The sequence below is a fragment of the Mesoplodon bidens genome (assembly GCF_964165515.1).
Source record: "Mesoplodon bidens genome assembly, chromosome: 11".
Classification (NCBI taxonomy): Eukaryota; Metazoa; Chordata; class Mammalia; order Artiodactyla; family Ziphiidae; genus Mesoplodon; species Mesoplodon bidens.
The window spans coordinates 57,555,302-57,581,359 of record NC_138167.1 but is presented as its reverse complement, the minus strand read 5'-3'; the positions used below and the strand labels follow the sequence as shown (position 1 = coordinate 57,581,359).

The following is a 26,058-nucleotide window of genomic DNA, read 5'->3' as shown; positions in this document are numbered from 1 at the left end:
TAGCTGTGTGGATTGGAAGAGACGTCTAACATTGCTTTTCTTGTCTGAAACGGGGCTGTGAGAACATAAGGACACACCCGAGAGTGCCCAGCCTGGTGCCCCAAATACACAACCGAGTAACTAATGTTCCCCCTTATTCGCTTAGGAACTCACTGTAGGAAGGTAAATAAATCTGACTGAATACTGCTGCCTGTCCCACCCTCTGACCTGGTTTGTCCCCGTCTGGCTCCCTTTTTGTTTTTTTATTCTAAGTTCGGCGCCACTGGCACTGAGTACGTCTACTTCATCGAGAGCCTCTGCACCTCGCCCTTCTCACGTGCTGTCCACAAGGTTTGATATGCAGCTGGGTGGGACAGAAAGGGTCCTTAGGCTGTGCTTGGAAAGAAGTTTACTGAGAAACAAGCTCTGGGCACAGCCCTGCTCCGGGGCCGCTGCTACTCTGCCAAGCCTGCTCGGACTGCGCAGGGCGGGTGGGCCTCCTGCGTGCGCTTGGCCTCGTCCAGCAGCTCCTGCCAGTTCTTCTCCACCTCCTCCTTGCAGCTGAGGAAGGCGTCCTCCAGCCGCCGCATGGACTCCGCCAGTGTGGGGTTGGTGCGCATCACCACCATGTCGTAGGCCATCCACGTGGCCTGCACTGCAACAACCAGACAGGCCCTGGTCAGGCCACAGGGGGCGCCTCCCCTCATGCCCAGCATCCTGGGGACAGGACGTGCTGAGTCACCCAATTACTCGAAGGAGAGAAAGCGGGTCGGCCATGCGTTACAGGGCTCATGACAACCCTATTAAAACTCCTCTCTGCACAGAGCAGTCATGAACCTTCCCTAATCTCACACAAGTCTTAACTTCTGGATACACCAGCCCACGACACTAAGAGGCTGGAGGCCAATCTGACATGAAATGTTAGGAAAAATGAGAGTAAACACAGGTCCTCACCTATCTGCAGTTCACAGCTAGTGGTTGCCGGGTGACCCCCAAGAAGTCATAACCCCGCCCAAGCTCACATACTCAGGTAGGGCTGACGGCTCCCACTCCTCCAAGGCTAGAGCCTCAGGTTATCTCATGCTCATTGGCCTGGGATGCCTGCCTACCTCCACCTTGGCACCTCTCTGCTTTCAATAAGGCCAGTCCAGGGGCTCCTCCTCCTGGGAAGGTTTGCCGAGTTCCATGTCAGGTGTCCTTTGGCGCTCACCACTGCACTGACCACCCTTCTTGCTCTTTCCCTTTGAGAGCAACTTGAGGGCCGCATCCCCTGGGCCTATAGGTGAACATGTGATTCCTGTACAAATCCAATGGTGTGTGCAGAAGCCCCACCTCTACCCCTTCCCTCTGCAGCACCTGCCCCCCACTGGTGTGGTTCTCCCCTTTAGAACGAAGAACAGGGTTGTCTCTCTGTGCAGTAAATACATCTCCTTAGAACTTCTCCTGTCTGGGTTAAAAAATGCTGGAGACTCTGGGAAACTATGTCCTTCAGGAAATTAACCAAAGAAGAGATAGGCAGGGAATTCCCTGGCAGTCCAGTGGTTAGGACTCCACACTTTCACCGCTGAGGCCGTGGGTTAAATCCCTGATCAGGGAACTAAGATCCCGCAAGCAGAATGAAAAAAAAAAAAGAGATAGGCAGAATGATTAATAACAAATGCACATGCATGTCTACACACAACCGAGGTCAGCAGTGTGGCAGACTTGAAGTTTTATAGAAAGTGGCATCTGTATGTTTAGGGAAAAATTGTTAGAAAGATACGTGCAGTACACCTCAACAGACAGAGGGCATATGATATATAGCTAGCACAGGGATTCTCAATCTTCTGGAAGTATGAGAGTCACTTGGGACACCTGTTAAAATGTAGACCACTGGCCCCTCTCAGAACTCAAAGAAGGTTCTTGTGTAGCAAGTTGGGAATGGTGCCCAGGAACCTTCATCTTGACAAGCATCCTGGGTAATTCTGGTGCAGGAAGCCTGTAGACCACCATGTGAGGCCACCTGAGCAGCAGGTGGAGCATGGACTTGAAGCCAGGGCAGAGTCTGCTTCCCAGCTCTCCACTCACTGGCTGCGTGACCTGGAGTAAATGATTTAAACTTACTAACCTCATCTCCTCTTATGTGAAGGACGGAAAACGTCCAGATCTCATGGCTTTGCTGTGAAGATTAAACCGATGATGTATGTAACCTGTCTCCAACATATTAGGTGCTCAAGAAAGGAGAAACTCTTACTATAAAATAAATAATTCAGGTATTCAGGACAAAGAACTAGGGTGGGTAAACAAAACAAAACAAAACAGCTCACAGAAATGAACCTCATATAGTCCTACATAGCAGCTGAAATTCTAGTCCTGAGTTTCCTGAGGTCAAAGCAGAGAAGGAAACATGCTCGGTTATAAGATTCAGTGACCATAAAATAAAAACAAACCCATTGTTTAAGACACTTTTACCCTAAGAAAGAATTCCCTTATAGGTATATTTCATGAGAGGTGTGTAACATAATGGAAAATGTCCTTGACAACATCCCTACTTTAAAGCATTTTATAGAAAGACATTCTTCTATGTCTACAGCTGTAGGCACTGGTAAAAGAAAGCTGGTGGCACAGTACCAAAGCACACTTCAGAAAGAGCAATTCAGTGAGACACTAAAACACTATATCAAGTGCATAGCCCTCTTATGGTTTGATCCAAGGGGGAAAAAAAAAGAAAATATAGAATAGGAAGGACTCACAATCATCTGAAAATCCTTTGGAAATATATGTCGCCTGAGTTTTTCATTCATTCAATGTTTATTGTGCACCTGCTCTGTGTCGGCGTTTTGCTAAGGCAGCCCTGATGATACAGCTGTCTACTACAGGATAGACACATCCCTGCCCTCGTGAGCTTCTATACTAGTTGCAGTGGGAGGAGACAGATAATAAACATATAAGACAACTACACATTGTGAAAGGAGCTGCGAAGCAACGTGTATTGTGACAGAGAAATGGGACAGGAAGAGTCTTATTTTAGACCAGGTAGTGAGGGCAGGCCTTCTCAGGGGGCTTTTGGTAAGGCCTATGCAGTAGCAAAGCCAAGGTCCTAATCTCTGGAGGGGCCTGAACAGCAGCTATTCTGAGAGGCTAGTTAGGACTCGCCTCACAAACTCTGATAACCTGCTGGGTAGGGCCAGGTCCTCACACAGAAATTTAAAAAATGGTCAAGATGTGCACTAGATGCAGGGTTCAGTAAAGGATGAGGATAAAGTGTTCCAAAAATCTGTGTAGGAGAGGGAGGACTAACGAGGGATGCAGCGAGTAGGTTTATTCTGACAGTAGAAGAGGTAGAAGCAGAGAACAGGAATGTCAAGGCTAATTGAGCCAGGCATAAAGGGATGAAGATAAGCCTGGAGTTTACAGCCCACAGGCTAATTCACACCACTGGCAAAATAGAAGAATCAACATTTTAAAATGTAAATGGTGAAGGTCTACCTCCTCAAATCTCAGGTCCCAAATGGTTTTAAAGATGAGTTCCACCTAACTGTGGAAGAACAGTTAATTCTTATCTAACGTAAGTGATTCCAGAAATTAGAAAAAGAGGGAAGACTGATAAGCTGACTGTATGGACTGGTGTTAACTTTTTAAATTTTTTATTTTATTATTATTATTATTTTTTAATTTTTTGGCTGCACCACGTGGCATGTGGGATCCTAGTTTCCCAACCAGGGGTCGAACCTGCGCCCCCTGCACTGGAAGCTCGGAGTCTTAACCACTGAACTGCTAAGGAAGTCCCCTGGTGTAACTTTTTAAGAAAAGCATTTTATAGAAGTATTCCATTTACACTGTAGAAAATTTGAGAATAGAGATAAGTAAAAATAAAAACATAATTTTCCCTAAGCTGGTTTATTTTAAAACCAGACAAAGATTATATAAAAAAAATTATAGGTCTGTCTCACATGAAAATAGATGTAAAATCCTAATGTAATATGACCTAACCAAACCTAACAATGTGTTAAAATAATATGTTATGATCAAGTAGAGTTTGTAAAAGAAATTCAAGGATAGTTGAGTATCAGAAAATCAATCAGCATAATTAACCACATTAATAAAAGGGGGAAATCATAGTAATATCTCAGTTAATGCAAAAAAAAGCAGTTAATAAAGTTTAATACTTATTTGTGATTTCAGAAGATCAAAACTAACAAATTAGGAATAGAAGGAGACATTTTAACCTAGCAAAGGTGATACACCAAAAACTTACAGCAAACATTATACTTAATGGAGAAACTGTGGATAAATTCCTTTGGGAATCAAACAAGGATGCCTCTAATAATGTTATGGGTATTGAAGATGTTGGTAAATGGAATTTAAACATTTAAAAGAAATAAGAGGTATAAGGTAAGAGATAAAACTAACAGTATTTGTAAATTATAAAAGTGTATATGAAAGAAAAGAGGTCCAATAGTCAAGTCAATCTTAAAAAAATAACAGCTAAAAGGGGGAATATACTCTATTAGATATCAAGACATCCTATAAAGCCCTGTTTTATTTATTTAGCCACACTGAGTGGCTTGTGGGATCTTAGTTCCCTGACCAGGGATTGAACCTGTGCCCTCAGCAGTGAAAGTGCAGAGTCCTAACCACTAGACCGCCAGGGAATTCCCTAAAGCCCTTTTTAAAAAAAATAGTGTGATGCAGACAAACAGACCAATGAAAGAAAATAGTATGCTCGGAGACAGACCTAAGTGTATATGGAATTTAGTATATGATGAAAGTAACACTAAAAAATCCTTCAGAAATATACGTCTCCTGAAAAAAGGAGAAAAAAAGGACAGTATACTCCAGATGGATTAAAGACATAAATATGAAAGATAAAATAACATTTATAGATCAAAATTTAGCAGAATACCTGTGATCTAGGGACTTCTTAAAAACCACAAACCATAAGGCAAAATACTGGTGAATTTCTTTTTATCAAAAATTTTTTTTCTACTAAGGACAACATGGACAAAATTTTCATACAAATGATAGAAGAAATTTACAATCTTAAAACTGATAATGGGTTAATATCTAGAATATACAAGAAATTACTTCAAATCAATAAAAGAAATTCAGTAACAACAAAATAAAACCCTGGAAAATAACAAGTGTTGGTGAGGATGTGGAGAAATTGGAACGCTTGTACATTGCTGGTGGGGTTGTAAAATGATGCACCATTGTGTAAAACAGTTTGACATTCTTCAGAAAGCTAAATATAGAATTACCATATGACCTAGCAATTCTACTCCTAGATAGTGTCCCAAACAATAAAGAATGGGCACTCAAACAAATATTCGTATACAAATGTTCATGGTGGCACTATTCACAATAGTTAAATATTGGGACACAACCCAAATATCCATCAGTGGATGAATACACGGAACATTATTTAGCCATATAAAGGAATAAAGTACTCATAATATGCTACAGTATTCAAGTGAAACTTGAAAATACTATGTTAGGTGAAAGAAGCCAGAAACAAAATGTCACATATTATATGATTCTCTTATATGAAATATCCAGAATAGGTAAATCCATAGAGACTGGAAACAGATTGGTGGTTGCCAGGGGTTGGGAATAGAGGTATGGGAGTGACTGCTTAATGGGTACAAAGTGTCTTTTTTGGGTGATGAAAATGTTGCGGAACTTGACAGAGTTGGTGGCTGCACAAAATTATGAATGTATTAAATGCCACTGAATGTATACTCTAAAATAGTTAATTTTATGTGAATTCACTTTGGTAACAATTTATTTAAATATAAGATGTAGATATTATAATTATCTTCATTTTTCAAAAGTGGAAATGGACAGAGAGGTTAAGCAGCTTGCCCAAGTCATACAGCTAATAAGTAGCACAGGCAGGATTTTACCCAAGTAATCAAGCACCTGTGTGCATGTTTTTAGCTGCTTATGGTCCACTGCTTCCACTGCTTCTTACATTCCCTAAGAAGAAACCCAAAAGACTAACAAGCATTTGAAGAGAATCTGGAATTCATTAGAGAAGTAAAAACTAAAACAATCAGATATCACTTTACTCCTATTAGACTGGCAAAATTAGAAAGCTGGATAATATCAAGTGTCTGTGAGCTCGTGGGATCTAAGAACCCCCAGGCACTGCTGGTTGGAACAGAGTCTGACTCAGTCGTTCTGTGAGGTCATCTGGTAACCCCTAAAATGATTACACAGGTCCTTGAGCATAGATGTGTGAAGATGTTCATTGTAGCATTGTTTTTGTGATGAAGAGTTGTAGGCAATCTAGGTGTCCATCACTGGGAAGAATGGAGAAGCAAAAAGTAGTGGCTCACCATGGAATAAATACTATATTGCAGTTAAAAGTAATAGATAACATGTACACATGGCTACTCAAATAGGTCTTCATAACATAGTCTTGAGTTTAAAAAGTAAGATACAAGCTGGAGATATAAAACAAAAAGTATGAATTTTACAGAAACACATAAAAAGGGATATACCAAAAAAAGGAATAAAAAAAAGAGCATAAATAAACAAATAAGTGAGGATTGTTACATGGGCCAGTGACGCTAACACGCTATGAACTGAGAAATATGGTGTCAACCTTTCTGCCAGAGAACCATAAAGAGAAACAAACTAACAAATAAACCAGACTCATTAGGAAATAACAAATGGGGATCCACTATGGCAGACAGACATGGAAGAGAACAAAGTCAATCACAAATATAGAAAACATACTATATTCTCTTCACTGTGCCAGGCAAGTGGGTACCAAGGGAAACAAGCACATTCCAAATACGATTTCACTGTTAGCATTGAACTACGCAAGGGAGATGCCAGGAGGCTTAAGACACAAGCTTTCTCAAAATGCATAAAAAGTCAGGGAGTTAAGACACATCATTCAACTGAAAAAATATCTATCAAGCACCTAGTATGGGTCAGCACCTGTTTAAGTTCTGGGGACAGAGCAATGAGAAAAAATGTCAAAAAGTCTTGCTCTCATGACCATTATATACTAAATAACAAACTTACATAGTGCCTATAGTAAACTTATACAGTGTGTTAGAAGGTAACAGGTGCTAAGGAGAAAAATAAAGCAGTGAAGGAGGGTTGAGGATGCTAGGAAAAAAGGATCTGCAATTTCAAGAAGGGTGCTTGGGAAAGACTTCACTGAGGAAGTGACCTTTAAATTAACTTTTGATGAATAGAAGTTCTTAACATTAGTGTAGTTCAATTTCTCAATCTTTTATTCTGTATTTAGCACTTTTTGCCTTTTGTTTAGAAAATTCTACCCAACCTTCAAAGTTGCAAAGATATTCTCCCTTATTTTCTTCCCAAACGTTAAAATTTATTTTTGATAATTAAGTTCTCATTACTCTGAAGCTACTGTGTGTTTGTGTGTGTGCAGGGATCCGTTTTAAATTTTTATTCTTATTCACAACCAATTCTTCCAGCTTACCTGTCAAATAGTCCCTTCTTTCCTCCACTGATCTTCCATGTCACCTGTGTTATGTAGAAAACTCTGTGTGTGTGTCTATCTGTTTCTGGGCTCTCTGTTGTACTCCGATGCTCAACTTGTCTATTCCTAAGCCAATATGACACTATCAATTATATAGTTTTATAATAAACTTTGCTAATTGTAGGGTGAATCCCCTGTCCTTGTCTTTCTCAGAAGTATCTTAGCTACTTTTGGCTCTTAAGTCTCCAATAAATGTTTTATTTATTTATTTCTAACTAATTAATTTATTTATTTTTGGCTGTATTGTGTCTTCGTTGCTGTGCACGGGCTCTCTCCAGCTGCCGCAAGTGGGGGCTACTCTTTGTTGCAGTGCGCGGGCTTCTCACTGCGGTGGCTTCTCTTGTCGCAGAGCACCGGCTCCAGGCGCGCGGGCCTCAGCAGTTGTGGCACGTGGGCTCCAGAGCACAGGCTCAGTAGTTGTGGCACACAGGCTTAGTTGCTCCGTCGCACGTGGGATCCCCCTGGACCGGGGCTCGAACCCGTGTCCCCTGCATTGGCAGGCGGACTCCCAACCACTGCAATACCAGGGAAGCCCAAGTCTCCAATAAATGTTTTAGAATCAACCTGTCAAGTTCCATGAAAAACCCTATTAGGATTTTTATTAGAACTACTTTGAAGCCTTGGATGGAATTTGGGGAGAATGAACACATTTATTATATTTTCTTTCTACTCATGAAGGTAGCTATAGCTCCATTTATTTTGGTCTTTAATATCTGTTAGTCAAGTTTTGTAACTTTCTGCATATAGGCCTTGCATATTTCTTGTTAAACTTCTTCCAAGGTAATTCATAGATGTACGTGTTTGTGTTACTGTTATTGTTGCTATTATAAACCGTGCCTTAAAAAAAGTATGTTCTAATTCTTTGCTGCAGGTATATAAAAATGCAATTAACTTTTGTACATTGATTTTATATGCAGCCACCTTGCTAAGCTTTACTATTTCCAATAATATGTGTTTTATGTTCTACATAATAAATTCGGTAATTAGCTCCACGTTGGCCCCAGGAGTCCCACCCTTCTGGTAGCCGCACCCTTCTGTAGTTCTCTCACATTGTGCCAGAGTTGATCCATGTGACCAACAGATTATGGCAGAAGTGATGGTATGTCACTTCCAAGATTAGATGATAAAAGACTGTATCTTCTGTCTTGGGTTCTCTCTCTATTATATATATAAATATTTCTTGGATCACTTGCTCTGAGGGAAGTTATTACATGACCAGCCCTGTGGAGAGGTTACATAGAAAGCCTCCTGCCAACAGCTACGTGAGCTTGGAAGGAGACTCTCCAGCATGCAGTCAAGTATCCAGAGATTGAAGCCATGACCTAGAACTTGACTGCAAACTCATGAAAACCACATCCAGAACCACGCAGCTAAGCCATTCTCAGATTCCTGACCCTCAGAAACTGTGATAATCAATGTTTCTTGTTTTAAGCTGCTAAGTTTGGGTTAATTTGTAATGCAGCAAAGAGATAACTAATACAGATTTTGGTACTGAGAGTATGGTGCTGCTGTAACAAAAACCTAAAATGTAAGAGTAGCTTTGGAATGGGACAGTTGTTGGAAGCTAGAAAACCTGTAAAGATTTTGAGGAGAGCATTAATGAAAGTTTAAAGTGCCTGAAACTCACTGTTCGTAGGATTTTGGATTTTGAGGAGGCTGCATCCGACATCATCTATAGTTCTTGGAGATGTAAATATGTTGACTCTTGTTTCTGTGGACTTTCACTAACAGTGGCTTATCATCTCATGTATTTATTGGTTAGGTCATTGATGAGCTAGCTCCCAATGTCCTTTACACTGCTACAGAATCTTTCTAAAACACTTATCTTTTCATGTCATTCCACTGCCTAACTTTCTTCAGTTATTCCTGTTGCCTGTAGGATGATTTCTTGGTGTGGCACACAAAATCTTTCATGATCTGACCCCAGAAGATTCATTTAGATTTACTCTCTATCACTTCCACTTGTAGTGTATTCAACAGTAATTGAACCCTAAGTCCAACCAGCTTTCTTATACTTTTGTTTCTTGGCACAAACTGTTCTTTTTGTCTGAAAGCCTTCCCTACCACCTGTCTATCTGGGGAACTCCTCACAATACTTCAGAGGAATGCTCCATACCTCCTCTTAAAAAATTCCACAATTTACTACACAGATTTCAGCCACTCATCCAAAATCTCACTGAAATTTTAATATCCTTTTATTATAGCAAATAACATAGTATGTTGCATTTATGGGTCTGTACATTTATTTCTCCATTAGATTATAAGCAACTTGAGCTCAGGGCTTGGCATAGGTAGTTATTTAGAAAGTGTTTGTTGGGACTTCCCTGGTGGCCCAGTGGGTAAGACTCCGTGCTCCCAGTGCAGGGGGCCCAGGTCTGATCCCTGGTCGGGAAACTAGATTCCACATGCATGCCACAACTAAGCGTCCACATGCTGCCACTAAGACCCAGCGCAGCCTAAATAAATTAATTAATAAATATATTTTAAAAATAGTGTTTGTTGAATGAATGAATGAATGAATGAACGGTGCTTTAACCCCTCAGTCTTTGAGCTCTGGGATTATATTTTTCCAGCTTTATTGAAGTATAATTGACAAATAAAAATTGTATATATTTAAGGTGTATGATGTGATCTTTTGATATTGTATGCATTGTGAAATGATTATCATCATCAAGCTAATTAACATTTCCAAAACCTCACAGTTATGTGGGTTTTTTTTTTTTTTTTTGGTATGGAGAGAACACTTAAGATCTACATTTATAGTAAATTTCAAGTATACAATATCATAGTAGCTGTAGTCATGATGCTGTACATTACGTCTCCAGAACGCATTCTTCTTGCATAATTTCCTGGATATATACCCAGAAGGGGAATTGCTGATCATGTGGTAGTTCTTTTTTCCTTTTTTTTTTTTTTGCGGTACACGGGCCTCTCACTGTTGTGGCCTCTCCCGTTGCGGAGCACAGGCTCCGGACGCACAGGCTCAGCGGCCATGGCTCACGGGCCCAGCCGCTCCGTGGCATGTGGGATCTTCCCGGACCGGGACACGAACCCATGTCCCCTGCATCAGCAGGCGGACTTTCAACCACTGCGCCACCAGGGAAGCCCCTAGGTAGTTCTATTTTTAATGTTTTGAGAAACCTCCATACTCTTTCCCATAACGGCTACACCAGTTTATATTGGTACATTATACCGTTTGCACTGGCTCTGTGATTATATTTTTGACAGTGTGTAGAATATCTCCACCTCTATATAAAACTGGCCCTGGGCTTCCCTGGTGGCGCAGTGGTTGAGAATCTGCCTGCCAATGCAGGGGAGAGGGGATCGAGCCCTGGTCTGGGAAGATCCCACATGCCGCGGAGCAACTAGGCCCGCGCACCACAACTACTGAGCCTGTGCTCTAGAGCCTGCAAGTCACAGCTACTGAGCCCGCGAGCCTAGAGCCTGTGTTCCACAACAAGAGAAGCCACCGCAATAAGAAACCTGCGCACCACAACGAAGAGCAGCCCCCGCTCACCGCAACTAGAGAAAGCCCGCGCACAGCAACGAAGACCCAACAGAGCCAAAAATAACTAAATAAAATAAATAAATAAAAAATACTCAAATCTACAGCTCTAGAGATCTAACATGTCCTAGGAAATATGTCAGAGGGTATTAACACCAATCTTATGCTGGTGAAGTATAGAACTCCAAGAATAAAGAATCTTACAGGCAGAAAAGTCACTTTTAAGAGGCAGAGTGTTTCACACATCTTCACAGTGTCACTAAATGCTGAAAACATATTTTACGTTATAAAGAAAATAATTATATACCTAACCAAGTTACCATCCAGTTATAAACACAGATATATTCTTAAGCATTTATGAATTCAAGGAATACAATGTCCAAAGCTATAGTTACTAGGTTTAACTCTTTGAATTATTTGAATACAGAATGTGTGAGTCTCAACAACCTTAGGAATTATGATTACAGAATAGAGTGTAAATGTTGTAAACGTTATTGTTAATGTAAACATTATTTGTACTTGATAATATACAAATACAGGTAATAGTATAACGAAGGACAGTTGTGCCTCAGTTTCTTTATTTGTAAATAGGGATAATAACAATCCCTATATGTCAAAAATTGTTGTGAGGATTAAATGAACAAATTCATATAGTGCTTAGTATAGGATCTAGCAATTAATAAGTAAGGCATAAATATTACTGATTAGTATTATTAGATCCTGAATAAAGATAAAAGATACAACTGAAGAAATAACACTAATTTCCTTAACGTTTCCCCACGAACTTTCTTAATTTTAGTATAGTTTTTATGGTGAAGAAATATTTATTTTAAGTAAAGGATTTCTTGAGTTTCACTTCAATTTAAATTCTTAAGTAAAATTAAAGGTAGTACTCTTTATTTTAAAAGTAGCTTGTATAGTATGATTCCATTTTCATTAAAGTGTATCTGTCAAAAAAAGATTCCTCTATGCATCCCATATTGGTCCATTATTCTGTTTTTGCATAGAGAGAGACTTGGAATCATGTTTGCCAGTGTTAACAGTAGTTAATTCTGAGTGGCTGGATTTTGCTGATTTTAAACTTTCCTTGTAATTTTCTATTTTAATTGAATTTACTTTGGATTTTAAAAACAATGTACATGCAACATTTCTTTTAAAAGTCATTGTTTATTTAATAATTATCAACTTACGAATTATTAATATTTATTAAATAATAAACATGATTATTCATTATAATCATCTAATAATAGTTATTTATTTTAAAATGCTAATAATGCTGTATATAGCAGTAATCTAATAAATTAGAAAATACTGATGAAATGGATGAAGTGGGAGGATAAATGAAATACACAAACTGACACAATCTTAAAGCATTAACCAAAGAAGAAATTGAAAAAGTTATCAGAAGTTATCTCTAGTAGTTTCACCATTAACTGTTCAATAAAGAGTTGTTTACAAATACTATATGTATAATTTCAGAATACAGAACAAGACAGAAGACTAGGCTGAGTAGAACTGGATATTACTACAGTTTGACCAAGTGCCTTTGAGCAAGTTATTTATTTATTTATTTATTTATTTATTTATTTTGGCCGTGTTGCACGGCCTGTGGGATCTTAGTTCCTTGACCAGGGATTGAACCCGGGCCCTGGCAGTGAAAACGCTGAATCCTAACCACGGGATCGCCAGGGAATTCCCTGAAAAAGTTATGTAAACTCTGTAAGCTCTAATTTCCTCCTCATATGTAAAGTGGAAATAATAATAGTGTCTCTCCCCCATAAACTTCTTAGGAAGAATAAATGAGATAATGTGTGTAAAGCATATGGTAAAGAGACCAATACATGGTAAACAATAAACATAAGCTATGAATAATAAAATTACTACTACTATTATTATTATTAGAATAATATAAAATATCCAAGAATCTACAGCCTTCCTATACACTAGTATTAATTATTTGGTAAATAAAATAGAAAAACACCCCATTTATAATAGGAACAGAAACACAGAAGTAAATGTACTGAAAAATCTGGAGAGTGCCCCCTTTGACGGCATATATACTAAAATTGGAATGATACGGAAAAGATTAGCACGGCCCCTGTGCAAGGATGACATGCAAATTTGTGAAGTATTTCACATTTTTATGTAATGAACAGCATGATGACTATAGTTAACCAACTGCATTGTATATTTGAAAGTTACTAAGGGAATAGTATCTTTAAAGTTTTCGTTGTAAGGGAAAAAATAACTTGTAACCATGTGAGGTGGTGGATATTAACTAAATGTATTAGGGTAATCATTTTGCAATATATACATATATCAAGTCATTATGTTATACAATCTAAACTTATACAATATTATATATCAATTATATCTCAATAAAACTGGAAAAAATAAAATAAAATTGAAGGCAAAAAAAATCTGGAGAAAAATATTGCAAAACCCTTTGAGACATGTTAAAGAACACTGCAATAATTGGAGAGAAATACCACATTCCTACCTGAGAATGCTTAATGTTAAAAATATATCATTCTTTCTATATTAACATATAGGTTTAACACAATTCCAAATAAAATATTAAATGAAGCTATTATTCATCTTGAGAATAAACATGTGAGAAAAGGTAAAAAAGAAAAAAGGAAAGAAAAAAGAATAATGAAGGGGAACTCACTGATTAATAATAATGAAACCAGTGTGATAAGCCATAAAACCTAACATATTATATAACAGGTTAGCTATCTCTGCTCTACTATATATAAAAACGTCATGAGTAATAAAGAAATGACTTCTAAACTAACAGGATAGGATGGGATGGATTTGGGGATGAGGGAAACCAAGTTAGAATCTCTCCTTCTACCTGAGAAATTTTACATTCTCAAGGCTCACCCCCATAAGGCGTTCTACAGCTAAATTTCTACTGTATCCTAGGTCATGAGTTGACTTAAGTTCAAGAGAACAGAAAGAGAAACTTTAAGCCTTGGAGTCAAGATGATTTGGCTTTTTAATATTGCTTAAGTTATGCATATATACTTAATAGTTTAAAATAAGCATATATATTTATATAAATACCTATAAATATGCACACTTACATTTATTTGCTGGTTGGTGCTTTTGATAGTTGATGACTGCTTGTTTGGTGATTTTCCTTGCCCTGTGTGGTCACTGGAAAAATTGGGCAAGAGCCTTCCCAGGGGCAACAGAGGCCAAGAACTTACGTGTTGGGCTTCACTTTAAATTTAAGCTAAAGGGTAAGGGTGTGAGATTCATCATGGCCCAAAATCATGCTACTTCTGTCAACAATATTTGTCCTAACTTGACCTAGGGACACTATGACAAAATAGTTCTGCTGCTTACACTTCAGGTAGAAAAATATTTTATTGTTCTCAACCGTTGGATTTGAGTCCGTGGACCCAAGAACGTATTGTTTACTTAAGAAATTACAAAAAAGGTGAATTTTACAAAACATTTTAATACTATTTAACCTGTGGTTGCTTATATGTTGATAAAAACATATATTTACCAGCTGATAAACTGCTAAAGAAAAATTTTGAAAGATGTATATTGCCCCCCAAATTAGACAACTGTGCAGAACATTTATATAAAAATAGAATAATAAAAAGAGGAAAATATGTGCAACTAAAATGAAGGAAAGAATAAGCTAAAGGGGAATTAATGGACCTTCCATCAACTCAAGGAATGTGATGTGGAAAAGCACCAAGGGGAGGGGATGTGGAATCATGCACAACAGAAGCCTCATTCATGCCAAGCAGATGCAGGCTACATTTGTTTTATTTCTGTGAGAAAGGAAGTACACAAGCCTTCCAGGATGTGCAGATGCTTAAATACAATAGTTGAATCTATCAATTTCAGGTTTACTTAGAAAACTTAAAAGACAAATTTTTAAAATTGTCAAAGCTAAGTCTTTTATGTGACTTGTTTCCATATAAACACCTGTCAACCTTGTCTCTAAGGTGAGAGAGCATTTTTTTACAACACTATTACCTTAGTAATATCATCTTAGCAATATTAACTTTTATTATTACTTAATAACTTACTTAACTATTACCTTAATTACTGTTGGAATTATTTGCCAAAAAGAGAGTCTCTAGTGAATCTAAATAAAAATGCAGTACACAGCCTGGTTCCTTTGGTACACCAGATAGTTTAGAATTAAATGTTTAAAAAAACAAACAGGGCTTCCCTGGTGGTGCAGTGGTTAAGAATCCGCTTGCCAATGCAGGGGACACGGGTTCGAGCCCTGGTCCGGGAAGATCCCACATACCGCGGAGCAACGAAGCATGTGCGCCACAACTACTGAGCCTCTGCTCTGTAGCCCGCGAGCCGTAACTACTGAGTCTGTGTGCCACAACTACTGAAGCCCACGCACCTAGAGCCTGTGCTCCGCAACAAGAGAAGCCACCGCAATGAGAAGCCTGCGCACTGCAACAAAGAGTAGCCCCCGCTCACCACAACTAGAGAAAGCCCGTGTGCAGCAAAGACGACCCAACACAGCCAAAAATAAATAAATAAATTTATTTTTAAAAAAAGAAAGAAAAAACAAACACAAAGTAGAAGAAAATATAAATGATTATTTCACTGATCTTGGATTAGGGAAAGATTTTCTAGGCATCACAGCAATGGGAATAAATCAGAAAGGAAAATATTGATACATTTTTACTACATATGACTTATGTTTACCAAAGCTTCATATACAAAATTAAAGGAAAATAACAAACTGGGAAAAATATTTACTACAATTTTGAACAAGTCTTAATACATAAAGAGCTCTTACAAATCAATAATAGATGCTATCACAGAAATCTGTTATTCTCTTATTGTTCTCAGTGCCACGCCTGAGGTAAGGCTAGCTCCTTTTTAGCCTTTAGTTCTGCAGAACATTCCTAATTGGCCTTCCTGCCTCTAGTCTTCCCCCTCCGAACCACCTCTCACACTGCTACCAGAGGTATCTTTTCAAAAGGCAAGTGTCTTCCCTGAAATCCCAAATGGCTCCCTATCACCTAAACAAGAAAGGTAAACCTCTTTAGCTTGGCACTGAAGACCCTTCTTCTCACCTTTTCAGCCTCTTCTTTCTTTGGCCTGCTTCCCTGTGAATCTCATGCACAAATATGACTTCTTGACTATGCCAGTCTTTCCCTCACGGGCACACAGCCTTGGCTATCTCCTCCTACCCACGGGCCCTACCCCATCTGTCCAATCCCTGCTGCTTCCCTAGTGCTCTGTTCTGTTCAAAGCCTCACTTGCTTCCCTAGGCAGTCAGACTCTCCTTCTTCTCTGCTCCCTCCCTGGACTTGGTATACTCCATTATTAGCATTTCCCAGGTTATAATTTTAACATAAATTTAAAATGTGATTTAATTTTAATTTATATATTTAAATTATAATTAGTCATCTTGATGTCTGTTTCTGGCCCCTGCCCACCTCTTCTAATGAAGGAGCATCTCTATTCAACTTTGTATTCTTAGAAAAGCACATAGTAGGTGCTTAGTAAATGATGTTAAATAAGAGACTATTTAATCAGATTGAAGGAATTAAATAACTTACAGTGAACCTTTTAGCAAGGTATATATGAGACTTTCAAGTATATGGGCACAAAATTGCAAACATTTCTAAGCAGAAACTTTCTGAAGACTGTTGTAATAAATGGAGATTATTTATAAACTAATAATGTCCTTAAAAATAATTTGTTTTCGTTTGAGTAGAGTATGCAGGCTTTCTAAAATTTGTTTTACATTATGATTTTCTCTAGCAAAACTTAGGCTCACACAATTATAAGAATTACACATATTCTGAACTAGTAAAGAACAAATTAAAGAACTTATAATGGTATCACTACCACTGCTAGTTACCGCTTAGTGGAAACATGTTGAATAAAATAACAGACAGGGCTTCCCTGGTGGCGCAGTGGTTGAGAGTCCGCCTGCCAATGCAGGGTGCGCGGGTTCGTGCCCCGGTCCGGGAAGATCCCACATGCCGTGGAGCGGCTGGGCCCGTGAGCCATGGCCGCTGAGCCTGCGTGTCCGGAGCCTGTGCTCCGCAACGGGAGAGGCCACAACAGTGGGAGGCCCACGTACCGCAAAAAAATAAAAATAAAAAAAAATAACAGACAAACAGTTTTTTCCCAAAATGGAGAAATTTGTTGAACTCTACTGCTGCTTCATTACACTGGCTGTACCTCCCATTTCAGCACCTCACCAGTCTTTGCACTATTACTCTGAACTCTTCTTATTTAAATAATTCACAGAAAGTATGTTCCAACTTTGTTCACAGGTGTTATATTAACATCATTTGCCATTTGCTGAGTACTTGAGCTTGGGTATGGTACTGTGTGCCCAGTTACAAAAGAAGAAGTCACTATTTCTGCCCTCAAAAAGATAACAGCCTGGGCTTCCCTGGTGGCGCAGTGGTTGAGAGTCCGCCTGCCGATGCAGGGGGCGTGGGTTCGTGCCCCGGTCTGGGAGGATCCCACATGCTGCGGAGCGGCTGGGCCCGTGAGCCATGGCTGCTGAGCCTGCGCGTCCGGAGCCTGTGCACTGTGCTCTCACAGCAGTGAGAGGCCAGTGTACCACACACAAAAAATAGATAACAGCCCATTTGCAGAAATAAGATGCAAACGCACACAAAATAATCAGAAAACGAGTCAAGGCAATATTCAGCGGTTACTGTAAAATCTTGTGGTACAGTAGTTATATGGTGTAGAAGTTGAAAAGTAGTCAGGGAAGACCTGGTTGAGAAGGCACTTGATTTGAGCTTAGGAGTGTAGGGAGGATTTGAGCTCTTGGAAAGAAGGGTGAAGGTACCCTGCCTGGGAAAACATCTTACCTGAGATTTTTTCCATCTCTTCCAATAGCTTTTCCAAGTCTTTATTCAGGTCTGACAGCATTTTCAGCATGTTGTCATAGTTTCTTTCACCAGGGTCAGAATCAGCCATCTAGGCAGTGCACAGAGAGAAGATGCAGTGAGACAGACCAGTGTTTCAATTCTAGCACCACTACTCACAGCTGGGTAGCCCAAGCCAGAAAACTTAGGTCATCTTTAACTCCTCTTATCTTCCTGACCTAAGGGGTCACTGAAACTCACCAATTTTATTTGTTTATGGAATAAACATTAAATCATCTATGGGTCAGGAAGGGCCAGTGCTTGAGAGCCACCAGTACACTGAATCCTGCCCTTGTGGAGATCGTAGCCTGGCCCAGTTCTTTAAAGTCTCTCCTATCACTGCCTTCCTCCCTCTCTCCAAGGTTGCTGCTTTAATTGAGGTCCATTCCATTATCCACCATTGATTACAGATTTACTGGGCATCTACTATATGCCAGACATCTACTATGGCTCTGGGGACACTGCAGTGTATCTGAGGATCCAAACAGACTGGATGCTGTCATGGAGCTTCCATTCCAGGGAGAGAGACTGATAATAGCCAAGTTAACAGTTTCATAAAGATACCTTCAGTTTGTGGTCACTGCTACAAAGAAAATAAAAAGGATGGTGTAATAAAGATTTTTCATGGGGAGAAATGCTTTGGCTTGTAAAGTTCAAGAAGTCCTTTCTAATGAAGGGACATTTGAACTGCCATTTGAATGACAAAAAGGTGTTGTCATGTGAAGATCTAAGGGAAGAGTTCTAGACAGAGGGAATGGCTCAAGAAAAAGTGGGAGTGTCCCTGGTGTGTTTTAAGGAATAGAGAATGGAGTTGAGGAGAAGAGTGATAGGACATGAGATCAACTAAGTAGGCAAGAACTTTGGTTTTATTTTGAGAGTGCGGGAAAAGCCACTGGAGGTTGAGAGAGCAGGGGATTATGTGATTATGTTTTAAGGTAACAGCAGACTTCAGCTGCTGTTTGGAAAATGGACTGCTGCAGAAGGTGGAGAGGAGGAAAGAGTGGGAAGACCAATTAGGCAGGAGAGCACTAAAGTGGTCTAGAGATGACAGTGGCTTGGACTTCAGTGATAATATGAATAGTGAGAAATGAAGTGTTCTGGTTATATTTTGGAAGATAAGCCAACAGAATTGGGTAGAGGACTTGTGTCAAGGTTTGCAGGGGCAAGTGATGGGAAGAGAGAAAATAAAATGACTTCTAATTTTGGTGAGAACAACTTAATGGATGGTGGTGTTATTAACCGAAATGGGGAAGAGTAGGACAGGAGCAGATTAGAAGGTAAACCAGGTGCTTTGCTTTTCTCTTTTTTTTTTTTTAGGCCATGCTGTGTGGTATGTGGAATCTTAGTTCCCGGACTAGGGATCAAACCCGTGTCCCCTGCAGTGGAAGCTCGGAGTCTTGACCACTGGACCGCCAGGGAATTCCCAGGTGCCCTATTTTGAACACGTTACTACTATGAGATGCCTATTAGGCCTCCAACTGGAGATACATATAGGCAGTTGAATACATGGGCCTGGAGTTCAGGAGATAGGTTGAAGCTAAAAATATAAAGTTTGGAACTAGTGGTACAGGCTCTATTCATCTTTCACTAGGACTATTGTCATAGACTCCTAACTGGTCTCCCTGCTTGTAACTTCCTCTTGTCCAATCTATTTTCCAGTTCACTCCCAGAGTGACCTTTCCTAACATACAAAACTAACCATGTCACACTGTTTGAAATCCTTCAATAGCTCCTATTTCTTTTTTTTTTTTTTTTTTTTTGCGGTATGCGGGCCTCTCACTGTTGTGGCCTCTCCCGTTGCGGAGCACAGGCTCCGGACGCGCAGGCTCAGCGGCCATGGCTCACAGGCCCAGCGGCTCCGCGGCACGTGGGATCTTCCTGGACCGGGGCACGAACCCGTGTTCCTTGCATCGGCAGGCAGACTCTCAACCACTGCGCCACCAGGGGAAGCCCGCTCCTATTTCTTTCAGGATAAAATACAACCTCTTTACTATGGATATAAGATCCTTCATAATCTAGCTCCCAACTGCCCCTGTTCTCATCTAGTTCCAAGATGTGACAAAATAGCTGAAAGCCTTAAGAGATCCAAAATGTAATGAGATATTATTAAATATAATAATAATCTCTTGCAAATAGAGATTATTATTTACAAGAGATGTAATGAAAAGATATCCATGAAAATAACACAAAACTCTGGAAAGTTAAAAATCTCTACAGTTTTCTTACCAAAGAGCTAAGGAAGTACAAAATGGAGTAAAATAATTCTATCATGTGGGTGGTTACAAAAATCTACGTGAAGGCAAAGAAGTAGGTAATTACATACTTCATATCTAAGTTGTGTGGACTGCTTGCTCAATTCATTATAAAGTTCCACTTATATTATTTTATCCATACATTCAACACTTATTTATTGAGTACTATTTTAGATCTGAAGATACAGCAGTGAACAAAACATTAAAATCCTTGAACAAGATTAATGAGTGAAATAAATATAAGGAGGGGATAAGTACTAAAGAAAAAAAGTCAACCGGAGGTGGAGGGTGGGAGAGAGTATGTACAGGGTAGTGGCTGTATTTCAGATAAGTGTGCAGCGAAAGCCTTGCTGAAGTGATTTTGACTAGAGAGCTGGAGGAAGTGAGAGAATGGTGAGCCATACAGATATGTTGGGAAAGTGCATTCCAGGCAGAGGAAATAGTAAGAACAAAGGCCCTGAGCTAGGAGCCTGCTGGATGAGCTGGAGGAAGAGCAATAAGGGTAGTATAGTTGGTATAGAGAGAGTGAAGTGAAGAGTAGTAGAAAATAAGGTCAAAACTTGGTGGGTGAAGTTGAGGTGGGCCTTAGAGACCACTGAAAAGACTTTGGTTTTTTTTTTGAGTGAGATGGAAGCCTGGAGGGTGATAATCTGATTTACATGTTAATAAATCACTAGATTGAGAATAGCGTATATGGACATGGGTGGAGGCAGGGAGACTAGTTAGGAGGAGGTCACTGGAATAATGCAGGTGAGAGATAGTAACAGCTCAGATCAGCATAGGACTGATGCAAGTAGTGTGAAGGAGGACCGTTCAGGGTATATTTTGAGGGCAGGGCTGACAAGATTTGCTGATGAGTCAACGTGAAGTCAGGGACAACGCTAGGGTATTTGACTGGGCAACCAGAAGTGGTGGTACAATTAACTGAGACGGAGGAAGACTGGAAGAAGATAGTTTGCATGGGAAAGAAATAACTCAGTTTTGAACATATTAAGATGCTTATGAGGCATCCAAGTGGGAATGTTGAGTAGGCAGCTGAATAAATTAATTCAGGGGAGAAGGTAGGCTAGAGATAGAAATTTGGGAGTCATCAGCATATAGGCGATATTTAAAGACATGAGAATGGGAGAGATCAAGGGAGAAAACACAGATGGAGAAGAGGCCCAACATCAAGACTGGGGAGCTGCAAAGGAACCAGCCAAAGAGATTGAGGAAGAGGGGCCAGAGAGGTAGAAGGAGAACCAGGAGGGTCATGTTTTGGAAGTCAAGTGCAGACTGTTACAGAGTCACTGAACCCCAGCCAATGTCCTCTGATCATTATGAAATCTCAGCAAGCTGAGAAGACAACTCTAAAAAGCACAAGACACTGGGAACTATACTCAATATTTTGTAATAACCGATAAGGAAAAGAATCTGAAAAAGAATGTAAATATACATACATAAAATTGAATCACTGTGCTGTATACCTGAAACTAACACGACGTTGTAAATCAACTATACCTCAATTTAAAAATAAATAAATAAAATAAAAAGTACAAGAGAAGGAAACTCTAAAAATCATATGGGTGAATAACATAATTCTGGGAAGGTAGGGAACTAAGATAGGAAATATTAAGAGCATAAAATCTAGAAGTACAGGTTTCCCCACTATGCAAAACTAGAGTGTTTGTATAAAACCTTTCATAAGCCAAAATGGCATAAGGCAAAGAAGCAATTACCTTAGGACACATCTTGCTAATGAACGCACAAAATAAACCAAGATAAAGCACAGATGCTCACAGACAAAGTTCAAAGCTGTGGCAGCCTGATGCTGAGATGCAGAGTGTAGTTCCCCGGGAAGGAGCTTGGCGGTGCTACTCTCAGTGCTGGGGTGCACACTGCCTCTATACAGCTCGCTGCAAAACAAATGCTGGACGCTATTTTCATTTTTTACATTCTTTTTTATAAAAGCCAAAATCCTCTTCATATTTCTTTTGGTTAGTGAAACAGGTACTAATGTAGGTTTTTCATAAAAGTGGAGTGGTGTAAAGTGAACTTTCACAAAGCAGGTGATACCTGTACTATGACTATCTGGTATTGAGAATTTTTTTTTTTTTTTTTGCGGTACGCAGGCCTCTCACTGACTATCTGGTATTATATGCATTTGAATGTTTAAGAGAATTTGGTCTACCAGAGCAGCAGCTCAGCTTTGTCATTGGAGTTTAAAATGTGAAATTGATTATGGGTTGTAATTTTAAGTCACAGTCTTAGTAAGTTTATAGCAGTTCTAGGACATTTAAGAGATCTTGAGGTTTACAATATTTATAAGTTTTACTTATGATTTTTATAAGAATTACATGGGACTTCCCTGGTGGCGCAGTGGTTAAGAATTTGCCTGCCAGCGCTGGGGACACGGGTTCGATCGCTGGTCCGGGAAGATCCCACATGCCGCGGAGCAACTAAGCCCATGCGCCACAACTACTGAAGCCCGCGAGCCTAGAGCCCGTGCTCCACAAGAGAAGCCCCCACTTGCCGCAACCAGAGAAAGTCCACGAGCAGCAATGAAGACCCAACGTAGCCAAAAAAACTTTTTCTTTTTAATTAAAAAAAAAAGAATTATATAAGAAGGTAGGATGGTTTGTTATTAAGACAATTGAGGTACTTAAAGAAGTAGAATACATTAAGTTTATAATTAAAAGTTTAAGTTTATAAATGGAACAAAAACATTGTTACTATTAAAAATATGCTAGACCTAGAATAAGATTAAAAGTTTAGAATAAGATAATCCTATTTAGGGACTTCCCTGGTGGCGCAGTGGTTAAGACTCCGCACTCCCAGTCTAGGGGGCCCGGGCTCCATCCCTGGTCAGGGAACTAGATCCCACATGCATGCCGCAACTAAGGAGCCGGTGAGCTGCAACTAAGAAGCCCACCTGCCACGGCTAAGACCGGCCACAACCAAATAAATAAATAAATATTTTTTTAAAAAAGAACTAATGGATCACTAGACAAAACAGATAGGGCATGCAGACTTAGATGAGGAGGGTAGAAAAAAACAGGAGATAGTGAGAAGGTGGTACACAGTGAAAGTTTTTTGTTTTTTAAATTAACAAAGGCAGAGACTTGCCTGTCTTTGTTCTGTGTGGAAAGGATTAGCTGTACAGAAAAGGCTGAAGAATCAGGAGAAAGGGTTGCTGATGGTGCAGGGACTGGTCTCAGACAGGAGAATGGTCACCTTACCCTATGAAGGGAAGGGAAGGTAAAGAGGTATGGGTGGAGTCAGGTAGGTAAAGGTCCAGGCGAGTCCCTGTTCCAAGTCTGAGGTCTCCAGCTTGCCTACGAACGGCAATGAAAAGGTTTTTTCCTGAGAACAGACGTTCGACAGAGAGCTGCAGCAGAGAAGCAGGGGTAGTGTGGCTGAGGCCACATGGCTGCACGGTATTCTCAGGACCCTGGGGTGGCACACAGAACATGGACGGAGTGTAACTGGCCTGGGAACTGAAATGTGTACGCGGTGGAGGCACGACGAAGGCGTGTGTAAGATGAGAGGTGGATACAAAGCGGAGGCCTCGAGGGACATGGAGCTGAGGGGCGGGTAGGCTGGGGGATGGAGCACGAGACACCTAGAAGGATGGAGGCCGTGGTAAGGTACCCCTAGATCTCAGAGGAAGGGTGGGCCTGGAAAGCAGATCCAGGGAAGGGGTGTGAGCTGGAGTGAAGGAGGAAGACCATGGCATTAAGGTCCATGGCACTCTTTCCTGGTGAGGCTGCCGAGGCTGACCGCAGGGTTAGGATGGAGAGGAGGCCCGGGCCAGCGCCAGAGCCAAGGGAATGAGGGTAATGTCTGACTGTGGGGTGAGGTGGGCAAGGGAAAGTGGGGGTGAGGGGGTCACCTTAGGGTGTGAAGGTTTGAGGTGCTGGCGACTGAGGAATTCAGAGGCATGAGAAAGGCAAGGGCCTGGGGCCCTCTCTGTGGTCTGAGGGTCTCGCTCGCCCAGCACAAAGAGCTGTCATGGAGGCTGGGATCCTTCCTGGGGTGAGAAATGTGAGAGGATGAGAGGGGAGCCTGGACTGGCGAGTCTGCGAGGCGTGTGCGTGGTGTGAACAGCATGGGAACAGAATGTGTGGGGGATGCTTGGGGTGGTGGTCCTGCAGTTGAGCGGTGTGAGTCTGGGACCACGCCTACCGGTGTGCAGATGGGAGGGAATTTGACGTGTGTGATGTGAGTCCAGGTGGGGCGTGAGGCTGAGAGGTTCAGGTGTACAGAGCTCAGAATGTGCGGTGTGGGGGGTCTGGAGGACGTGTGGGTGAGGAGCCGGGGGTGCGGCGTGAGGAGAACGGCGTGACGGGACCGGGTTGAGGGCCGGGTGGGTGAGGAAGCGGTAGGCGCCCCACCGGTCTGGCGTGAGGCGGTCGGCACCGCCTGGGGACGCCGTGACTCGGGGGTCGAGGCGCCAAGGGAGGGTCCGGGACCCCCAGGCGGGCTGGCCTCGCTCACCTCCAGCTCTCCGACGCTCGGGTTCCCGCTCGGCTGCCCTCCTCAGCAGCCTGAGACTTGAGGCGGCTCCTCAGAATGACGCCCCTCCCCTTTCCGTTACCAGACCCGCCCCCGGAGCTGGCCTCTGGCCCTCATTGGCTGGTCTCCTGGAGCGGAAGGGGCGGTGCTGCAAGCACCTGACTACGCCCACCTCACGCTGGTCCCAAGTCCCGGCCTTGAGGTCTCATTGGCTGGTCGCCTGGAGCGGAAAGGGCGGGGTTGTCCCGGCTGGTCCCATGTGGTCCCGCACTTGGGTTTCTCCGTCTCAGTGGACCGAGTGCCTGGATTGAAGAGTGATTGAGGTTGAGGGATGGTAGAGCTGAAATGAGGCGGGACACCCCCGTCCTTATGGGAGTGTTCTCCCCCTTGCACCTGGAGCGTAAATCCGTGCACGGCGGGGGTGGGGGTGGGGGCGGGGCGTCTGCTTGACCGCTGTGTCTCCAGTATACGTCAGCAAGTGCTAGTAACCTTGTTGAGTGAGTAGCTGAATGCCCAAGTATTTTGTCTCCCAGCTACCGTGGGTGGCCGACATTGTTGCAGCTGTCTCACAGAAGAGGACGCTGAGGCCCAAGGAGATGAGGCAGGGGCCCAGGTCCATGCACCCGGGAGGTGCGGGCCTTGGTTACAGCCGAGGTCTGCCAGGCGTTCTGGCCTCCAGGCAGTAAAGCACAGATCACCAAGCAAGGCCAGGTGAGCGTGCTGATCAACCCTTAGGCTGCACGTAAAACTCTGGCCAAGAGGAGGCTAAAGAGACCACTCTGGCCTCCATAGGTCAGTCCAGGGAGCTCGGTCTTTATTTGGAGGGCGATGGGCACCTTAGAAGGTTGGTAAGCAGAGGAGGGGCATGGCGAAGCAGTCTCTCTTGCCGGAGGGAGAGTAGAAATGGGGCTGTTGTTCGTTTTTGGGTGAATGATGGTGGAGGTGGGGACAGGGAGGCAGTGGTCGTGGCGGAGGGAAGTACACGGAGTCAGAAGCCATTTAGAAGGTCGCCTTGACAAAGCTTCGTAATGTGGGAAGGGAGGGAGAAAGAAGGAATGTCTGAGTCGCTGGAGGGTAACACCACCGGCTGAGATGGGGAAGAGTGGCAAAGAAGCCAGTTTGGGAGGTTGTTAACTTCGGTTTTGAATACCTTGAACTCTTTGAGATTCCTGACAAACCTGGGACCCACTGCATTTTCCCTCAGGGATTCCGATCCTTAGCAAACTGATCGCAGAGGAGGAAACACAGCTGGAGCTGAGCCAGACAGTTCTGGGCATAGAGCGCTGACTCGTCTCTCTCTTGAGGAGTCTGCTGTCTGGGCCATGCCCTCTCCAAGCTGCCAGGCTCCTTCCCCTTCTGAATCTGGTTCTCCAGCTGTTGCTTCCTACCTGTGAGGCACCTGCACACTTCGAATCATTCCACCATTTG

The 26,058-nt window shown here is 41.7% G+C and overlaps 1 protein-coding gene across 3 annotated transcripts; it reads right to left on the bottom strand.

The window, feature by feature from the left end:
- Nucleotides 1-24,702, bottom strand: SYCE3 (synaptonemal complex central element protein 3). 3 transcript variants are annotated; one of them, XM_081248147.1, is made up of 3 exons: nucleotides 24,613-24,702; nucleotides 17,828-17,936; nucleotides 1-634 (listed from the first exon to the last, which is right to left on the bottom strand). In XM_081248147.1, exons 2-3 carry the CDS (start codon nucleotides 17,934-17,936, stop codon nucleotides 435-437), a joined length of 309 nt encoding a protein of 102 aa, XP_081104273.1. In that variant the 5' UTR covers nucleotides 24,613-24,702; the 3' UTR covers nucleotides 1-434. The 3 variants fall into 3 exon arrangements, with proteins under 3 accessions (XP_081104273.1, XP_081104274.1, XP_081104272.1); XM_081248148.1 differs by lacking the exon at nucleotides 24,613-24,702 and adding an exon at nucleotides 24,008-24,127; XM_081248146.1 differs by lacking the exon at nucleotides 24,613-24,702 and adding an exon at nucleotides 21,855-21,941.
- Nucleotides 24,703-26,058: the final 1,356 nt, after the last annotated feature.